Genomic DNA, 9,667 nt, shown 5'->3' on the forward strand with positions numbered 1-9,667 from the left:
ATAGAAATTTCGGCAGCACCTCCCCTAAAACTTGGACTTTTGCCACCCGGTTCGGGTCCCAACTAAACCGTTTTCTCATTCCTTTTCAACAGCTCAAACCAGAAATCAATTTAACAGCAAGCTAAATCCAACAGTTGTCTCAGTGGCATATCTCAAGAAAACCATTTCAAAATCAACTCAATATCAACCGATTTAACTCATTTCCAAATCTTTAAAGAATCGGTTCACTAACAAATCATTTATCAAAACCAAATCAATTAAAGCAACCCAGGCTGAATTTCAAGAGTATTCTATCTTTCACATCATCAAAATAATCGACTCGATTCAAACCAATCCTCAACGGATTAAACTCATTTCAAATCTTTAAAGAATTAACTTCAAATATTACATTTCACAAGCCACATAACAATTCAGCCAAACCAACATCCATAGTCATTTGAGTCAATCAAATAATACATAAGGCAGATACAATCACCAAATACACCATATCTCACATCAGTATCCATATGTAATAATTCCAATAATAAACTGTAGTTTTCGGAAAGCGCCCCTACCTCAAAACGCAAAACCATAGCCCAAACGCGTCACAGAATACTTTCCGCCTCGACCCGAAATCAACAATCAAAATCCCGGCAGCCAAAACCTCGGTTCCAAGCCACTTTCGCAACAATCTCAACAACTCTAATCGCAACATACAACAACCGAAACTCAATCGTATAGCAATTAACGCCGCAAAACGTCCGTGTATGATAATAAAACAGCGATTAAAGGACTCTTCCAAACAAAACGCTTACCGAACTCGAGGGAACCAAGTAGCGGCTGCACCAATGGTGGATTCCGGCAACACCAACTTCACAGCCGGTGACCAGAACGACGGCAACTCGCGGTAAACTCCTGACACAACCAGCCTTAGCAACAACTCTCATGGCCCATGGAGAAATTAACAGGTAAAGAAGCTGAAGCAGGGTTAGAGCTTACCATCATAGAAGACTCAGCGGCTGTTTCCGGCAGCAGAGGTGGCGGCATCGAGGTTTTTCGGCGGCCAAAACAATAGCAACAGCACTAACCCAAAACAGAGCAGAATCTAAATGAGTGGCAAAACCCCAGGACAGTTCCGGCGACACAACAGTAGCATACGGCGAGCCCAGCAGCTTCGGTGATGGATCTTCGGTGATGGTGGAGGAAGGGCGGTGACCTTTCACAGCGGCGAGCCCAGCCTCGCGGCGGCGACGGCAACCCCGCGGCGGCTCCTTTTTTTGCGCACCCTCTCTCTCTGTGCGTGTGGTCAGCAGGGGTGGTAGGGACGGGTTCGACGGCAGAAACCCGACGAGACCAGCGGCGATGTGCCTCCTCCAGGCTCGCGAGCTCGACGGCGGCGATGTAGGGAGGGCGAAGGCAGCGACGCGGCGTGGGCGCAGTGGCGACGAAGGCACGGCGGCCCCCAAGCCCGCGACAGCCATCACTCGCGGACCAACCCTCTCCTCGGTTCCGCTCTCCCTGGCGACGGCGCCGATGGTGCGGGGCTGAACTGGAGCGCGATCGGCGGCTCGTGGTGAGTTGCAGTGGACGATGGCGGCGTGGGTGAAGCCCCCTCTCTTTCCCTCAGCTCTCTCAAAAGTTCCGCTCCCCTGTTTTGTGTGTGTGCTTTTCGTTTTTGGGGGGAGAAAGGGACTTGCGGCTGCTGCTGCAGCTTCTGATGGGAAACGGTAACGGGTTAGGGTTTTTAGGGTTAGGGTTTCATTTTCAAAAATTAGGGTTATGGGCATCTTAGTAATTTCACTTAAAATTGGGGATAATATGGTAATTGAAACCCAAATTAAATCCAACACTAGATGTATATAGAAAATACTATTTGCTCATCAATTTTTACAAATTACTTTCAATAAAATGCCCAAATCTAAAAATTAGAAATAATATACTTAATTTCTTCATTTTCCAAAATAGCAGTAATAATATTTAAAATATTACTTATTTAATCTAAATCATATAAAATACTTATTATTTCATAACTATCAACCTTATACTTTAAATATAGAAAATAATCCAATAATTATAAAATTGGATAATAATCATAACTTATCTCAAGTTCAATAAATCAAAACTTTCCTTAATTATCCTTAATAATATAATCTCTGAAATTAAGGTTATAAATAACTATATGATTTGAGACTTGATCATAATAAGACTTTTCAAAAGTTCTGGGTCTTACACCATAAATTCCTATAAAGGATTTAATGCGATATATATGGACCTATTCATCCACTATGTAGATCTTTTAGATATTTTATGGTCCTAATAGACTCATCCTCGAGATGGTCACATGTGTGCTTATTATTTTTTCGCAACCTGGAGTTTGGAAGATTACTTGTTCAAATTATTCGATTAAAAGCATAATTTTAAAAAAAAAATCCAATAAAAGGAATTCGCCTTGATAATGCCAGTGAATTCACTTCCCAAGCCTTTGATGCTTATTGTATGGCTAACGGAATAAGCACTGAACATCCAGTAACTCATGTTCACATACAAAATTGATTAGCAGAATCACTTATTAAACGCCTCCAATTAATTGCTAGAACCTTACTTATGAGAACAAATCTCCCAATCTCTACTTGGGGGCATGTAATTTTATATGTTGCAGCACTTATTCGTTTAAAGCCAACAAGTTACCATCAATTTTCTCCTCTGCAATTAGCTTTTGGCCAGCAGCCAAATATTTTCCATTTAAAAATATTCTGGTGTGTGATATATGTTCCAATTGTCCCGCCTTATCACACCAAAATGGGACCTAAAGAAAATTAGGGATATATGTTGGATATGATTTTTTCTCTATATTATGGTATCTTGAGATCCAAACTGGAGATGTATTTAAAGCCCAATTTGTAAATTTTAATTTTGTTGAATCAAAATCTCTAATATTAGGAGAAAGAATAAGCTTCTTGAAAAAGAACTTAATTGGAATGCATCATCCTTGATGCATTTAGATCCTCGATCAGGGTACTGTGAACTAGAAGTTCAAAAGATTACACATTTGTAAAGAATAGCAAATAAATTTTCTGATGTATTTTCTGATACGAAAAGGATAACTAAATCCTATATACCAGCTAAAAATGCTCCAATTAGAATTAGGCTTAGTTTGGTAAAGTTTTTACTTTTCAAAAGTAGCTTATAAAAGTTAACTTTTAAAAGATGACTTTTTAAAAGTTGTAGCATTTATGTTTGGTAAATCAAATCAAAAATAACTTTTAATAAACACAAGCAACATTAATTGCGTTTGGTAAAATAGCTTTTAAAATTTAAAAATACTATAATAGACATAAATGTAAACATTAAATTTGAAAATTAGTTAACATATGAGGTTATATTGGACTTTTAAATTTTGAAAAGCACAAGCCAATTTTGAAAAGCTATATCTTAGGTGCTTTCAAACATACCTCAATCTTTTAAAAGCTGCAAATACAAGCACATGGTCTTTTTGATTTACCAAACACAAAATAAGGAGCTTGAGCTTTTAAAAAGCACAAGCACCTCTTCAAAAAGCTTTACCAAACCAAGCCTTAATGTCCAAGTTGGACAAATGGCCACCGAAACAAATTCACGTCAAAAGCGTGGTAGACCTGTCGGTTCCAAAAATAAAAATCATCAAAAAAGAAGAGAGACAAATACTATTCCTGTTGAAAGGATAAAAACATAGTAAAGACACCTGCAGTTGTCCAAAATTTTGATATAATTTTAACGCCAGAAGACTTTTAAGTACCTGAAAATTCTGAAAATTGTTAAAATGATGAGATCTTAATAAATGATGTCTTTATAGGAGAAAAATAGAACTAAAATAAAATAATTGTCAATGAAATATTTGCATATAATGTAGCATTACCCATCATATATGAAAGTAAGGATCTTGAGCCAAGAACAGTCGAAGAATGTCAACAAAGGAATGATTGGCCAAAATGGGAAGAAGCCATGAAGGCTAAGTTAGACCCACTTACAAAGCATGAAATTTTTGGACCTGTAGTCCGTACACCAGAAGATGTAAAACTTGTTGGATACAGATGGGCATTTGTGAGAAAATGAAATGAGAAAAATGAAGTTGTACGCTACAAAGCTCGACTTGTGGCACAAAGCTTTTCACAAAGGCACGATATAGATTATGAAGAAACATATTCCCCTGTAGTAGATGCAATAACATTGCGTTATTTGGTCAGTTTATTCGTATACCATAAACTACATATGCATCTAATGGATATGGTGACAGTTTATTTATATGGATCATTAGATCGTGATATCTATATGAAAATTCCTAAAGAACTAAAGATATCTAAATCATCCAATAAATATTCGCAGGAGTTATACTCAGTCAAATTGCAAAGATCTTTATATGGTCTAAAGCAATCTAAACGAATGTGGTATAATCGTCTTACTGAGTATCTTGCCAAAAAACGGATTCAAGAATGAAATCTACCCATGCATTTTTATAAAGAAATATGCATCTGGATTCATTATAATTATTGTGTACGTTGATGATTTAAATATCATTGGAACCACTGAAAAGATTCCAACAATTATAAAATCTCTAAAAGAAGAGTTTGAAATGAAAGATCTTGAAAAAACTAAATTTTGTCTCGGTCTGCAAATCGAGCTTACAAAAAATGGGATATTTATTCATCAAATAACATACACAGAAAAGATCTTGTAGAGACTTTATATGGATAAGTCACATCCATTAAGTACCCTAATGATCGTAAGGTCTTAATGTGGAAAAGGATCAATTCCGTCCTAAAGAATAAAATAAAGATATCTTTGGTCCTGAAGTACCATATCTCAGTTCTATTAGAACACTAATGTATCTTGCTAATAATACATGACCTGATATATCATTTGCTGCAAGTGAGAAGAGAGGAGAAGAGAGTGTTACTATTCACCACCAACTTCCGCTGGCCATAACTTGAGTTACAGAGCTCGGATTTGCGTGCTGTCAGTTGCTACGAAAAGCTCTTGATGAGCCCATCAGTTCTAGCTAAGTCTTGTAGGTAGGATTTCGAATTTCATACTAATTTCCTCTGTCCTAAGAAATTTGAAACTTAAGGCTTGATTTTTGAGTGGATTTTTGTGTTTTTGGTTGTTTAAGTACTAACTGTTAGTGAGAAATTGTTGGATTTCATTCTCAATTTCTATGGATAAGGTGAGGTTTCTCATAAACCCTTGTAGTTTGGTATATTGTGAATATTAGATTTTGATATATATATATATATATATATGATGTTAGTTTGAGCTTTAGTGCTTCTTAGAGTTGCGTTGGCTTTTTGGAATGAAGCTTGTGGGATCCAAGTTTTGGTGTGTTGTGCATATTGGGGATCGACTAAGGTATGGTTTCAGTTTTCTCTATGTAATATGTAATATTTCTAGACACTTAGGATAGTGGAACATAGGATAGGTTTGAATTGTTGATAGTTGATTTTGATTATTGGTGCTTGTGATGATTTTAATAAATTGTGATATTGTTGTTGATTATTGAGATTGAAGTTGAATAATGATATTATTAAGTAGTGATATTGGGTTTGGATGCTTGTGGAAGTTAATAAATGATGAGGTTTGTTGATGTTGATAGAGGATGGTGGAATGATATTTTGTGATATAAATTGTTGAGATTTGAGTTTATGAATCCAATTCATAATTAGTTGGCTATGCAAATGCAAGATACTTGTCTGATCCACACAAAAGAAGATCTCAAACAGGATATTTATTCACATATGGTGATACAGTTATATCATGGAGGTCCACCTATGAATCACGGACACTTTGTTGAGTTGCTGTGTCGGCGTGTCGGACACATTTCGGACATGACACACACAGACACTTGTCCGACACGCGTGTCTCCCGTGTCCAAATGTGTCCTATTAAAAAAACAAAAAAAATTATTGGACACACATGACATGGCCCAAAAGTTAAACTTTAGTGATTTTTAGGTTTTACAAAAGTGAAACGGTAAAACCCAAGTCCCTAACTTTTTCCCTTCCACCATCCCATCCTCTTTGGCTCCATACCTACTCACCCTCTCCTTGTCACTGCCGGTCTGCCACCACCTCTGGTAGTCGCTGCTACTTCCGCCGTGCTCGTCGTCGTTGCTACCTGTTCACCAGTGCTCGCTGCCTATTCATCGCCTCTCCGGTCGTCTACCTGCTCCATTCCAAGTAAGAGAGAATGTTTTTCCATGGTTTAATTTTTTTTCTGTGTATGTTTTTCCGTGGTTTAATTCTTGGTACTATATACTCTTCTTTAACCACTTTATATGAATATCTAAGATCAAATAAACAAGTCTGCAACCATCTTCATCTTCTTGTTGTGAAAGGAATTGGAGCATTTATTCTTTTACCCATTCCCTAAAAAGAAACAAGTTGAATTCTAAATGTGCAGAAAATTTAGTATTTGTCCACACTAATCTTCGTCTTCTTTCAAGCAAAACTCCAAAATATAATAAAGGAGAAACTATGATGTGGGATATTGTTGGAGATACTTTTTCACCAATTGATGAAGAAAATGGTGTTCTTGAAGTTGCTCACCTTTCTCTTGATAAAGCAGAGTTGGAAAGAGTGACTTTTTTTAATGATGAAGATATCAACTATATATGATAGAGAAATAATATAACTTTAGATAACTTTTTTTTGTGTGTATATGTGATGTACAAAACTCTTACTATCTTTATTAAGACATAGGAGTTTAGGATTTTATCTTTTGAATACCTATACACTTTAGGAAGAAATGCATATCATATGGTTGCTTTTGAAAATACTTATTGATTTAATATTAATGAATATATTATATTATTAATATATGCGTATCCTGACAAAGGAAAAATGTCGGTAAAGATTTTCACAAAAATATCGTGTTGCAAGTATAGTCTAAACTGGCAATTAAACCTCAATCAATATTTAAATTGTTTGTCACTTAAGCAAACCTAATAAAAATTAACTGAAGTATTTAAATCTTGGGTCGTCTCTCAAAGAATTGCAGGGAAGTGTAGTTATTATTGGTTGGGAAAGTATATTTTTGGGTTTTGAAATAAGGAACAAGTAATGTAAATAACAAGGAAATAAAATAACAACTAAGAAAAGTCCTAGCAAGGATTGAGAATTGGAATTCCTATCCTCATTATCATCATCAATTGTGATGGTAATTGCCTTTTGCTTTCATTTAGTTAACCTCTAATAATTGAAGGTAAGTCAAGTGAGCAATTCAACTTGAGTTCACAAGTCCTAGTCAAAGACTAGAGTTAGTGAAGCTCAAGCCAACTAGCAACTTTCAATCACCAACCAACAAGAGACTTTGACAATTCAAGAGTCTCCAAATTACTCAATCCAAGCTAAGAATACAAAAAGATAATTTAAAAATCCAACTAAACATTTTATCAAATACTTGGAAGGCATAAAATAAAAACATAGAAAAGTAATAAGAGAATGTAAAATCTAAGATCAACTATTACAAGGAATCAATAACACAAATTAAAGGAAGTAATCATAAACATAAAAACAGAAATTGCATTAATATGGATTAAAGGGAACAGAAGAGGTCATAAACTAAATTGGCAACATAAAGTAATCAACAAGAGAAATATATAACTAATGTACTAGAACAAGTAAAAGTAGAAGAGAAATTAAATTAAAGTAAAGTAGAAATCTAAAATTGAGAAGAGCTAAACCTAAAAACCCTAAAACCTAGAGAGAGGAGAGAGCCTCTCTCTCTAGAATTCTACATCTAAAACCTAAATAATGTAAATAAATGTATGAATGAATTCTTTCCCTTCCAGCTCTACTCTGCAGCCTCTAATAAGTATTTTCGGGGCTGAAACTGGGTCCAAAGCAGCCCAGAAATCACCCCCAGCATTTTTTGTAAATTACAGCACGTGACGCTCGTCAGGCGTACGCGTCATCCATGCATACGTGTCGCTTTGAAGATGCACGAGTCACGTGTACGCGTCGCTTAGAGTATGGCGCGATCACGCGCATGCGTCGTCCATGCGTGCGCGTCGGCATCAGCTTCTCAAATCTTCATTTTCTTGTGTTCTTTCCACTTTTGCATGCTTTCTTTTCATCCTCTAAGCCATTCCTGCCCTGAAAAATCTGAAATCACTTAATACACATATCACATAATCGAATGGTAATAAGAGAGGATTAAAAATTAGCAAATTTAAGGCTAAAGAAGCATGTTTTCAATCAAAGCACAAAATTAGGAAGAAAAATGTAAAACATGCGATTAATATGCATAAGTGTGAGAATAAGGGATAAAATCCACTCAATTCAGCCCAAAATGTACCACGAAGTAGTGGTGCATCATGTCCCAGTGTCTGACAACTTTTTAAAATTCGTGTGTCTCCGTATCGCGTATCATGTCGTGTCCCATGTCCGTGTCCGTGTCTGTGCTTCATAGAGGTCCACGAAATAGATAATAGCAGCAACCTTCTCTAATCATACTGAAATACTAGTGACACATGAAGCAAGCTGAGTGGTTTTGGTTTAGAAGTTTAATCCAATATATTCTGTCATCATGTAGACTGATTGATCATAAAATAGCTCTAACTATTCTGTTTGAAGATAATACAACATGCATTGCTCCACATAAGAGTGGATATGTAAGAACCAGAATAACCGCTTTAATAAAATAATAATTTTAACTGCCCAAAATAGGTTTGAAAATATAGAAATGATATTTTGAAAGTAAAAAGGTGAAATTTGAATTCAATGAATTTTTCTAAGTGGAAAAACGTATCTTTTGCGGAAAATTTTTGTAAAGATTGCGTACCGATGCTTAAGCTGGCAATATGAGCTTTAGTTTGTCCAGTATCGCATACTGAGAAAAATAAGATTTTAAAAATTAAATTTATTGTTTTGAAAGGAAAAAAAATTTATAATTGAAAATCGGACACTAATCTTAAAGATTTTAGTCCAAAGTTGGGTCAAATAGACCTAAAACGCTAATAGATTGGACCGAGCCTAAATTGGCCCCAAGCCCAACATATATGTGTCAATTAATGAGCATTCATCTTATTTTACCCTAGAAACAAAGAAAGGGGGCAATGGTGAGAGAAGAGAGGGATAAGAGAGTTGATACTATTCATCTTCTCCTTCAATTGGCCATAACTTGGGCTACGATGCTCCGATTGACAAGCCGTTTACGGCCATGCGAAGCTCTCTACGATTTTTTCATTTCTATCCAAATAAAGTGGTAAGCAACTCGAATCCCCAGCTCCAGTTTTTTGTTCTTTGACAAATTTGAGTTGTAGATTTGTTAGATTGAGATTTTCATGGTTTTGTTTATTTAGGGGTGATCTAGCATTGAAATATTATTGGATTTTGCCCTTAATGCCATTGAGTAAGGTAAGATTTCACTAAACCTTTGTGTTTAGTTGTTTTTGTGAACCCTAGATTTGATGTGATATGTTGTATGATGTTAGATTGAAGTTTGATGTTTGTTGGAGTGAGCTTAATGGTTTTGGAGCTTTGAGTTTGAGCTTGGTGTTTTGAGTTGCATGGGAATTGGCCAAGGTATGATTTCGGTTTTCTTTATGTAATATGTAATATTTCTGGAAACTTAGGCTAGTGAACTATATGATAGGACTGAATTGGATATGTGGTTGTTTGAACTATGTTTGTGGTATATGCGTGATGATGGAGAT

General features: G+C 35.9%; 1 protein-coding gene across 1 annotated transcript; it reads right to left on the reverse strand.

Annotated features, from left to right (window-relative positions):
* Positions 1 to 980: 980 nt before the first annotated feature.
* LOC148570347 (uncharacterized) lies at positions 981 to 1,766 on the reverse strand. The gene has a single exon (XM_088508138.1). It carries the CDS (start codon positions 1,764 to 1,766, stop codon positions 981 to 983), a length of 786 nt encoding a protein of 261 aa, XP_088364264.1.
* Positions 1,767 to 9,667: the final 7,901 nt, after the last annotated feature.

Source organism: Arachis ipaensis, chromosome B3 (genome assembly GCF_059453495.1).
Source record: "Arachis ipaensis isolate K30076 ecotype BB chromosome B3, ASM5945349v1, whole genome shotgun sequence".
NCBI classification, from domain to species: domain Eukaryota; kingdom Viridiplantae; phylum Streptophyta; class Magnoliopsida; order Fabales; family Fabaceae; genus Arachis; species Arachis ipaensis.

Bases quoted from the DNA above. Each gene is read 5' to 3' on its own strand.
- LOC148570347 (XM_088508138.1), bottom strand. From the start codon at position 1,766: ATGCCCATAACCCTAATTTTTGAAAATGAAACCCTAACCCTAAAAACC.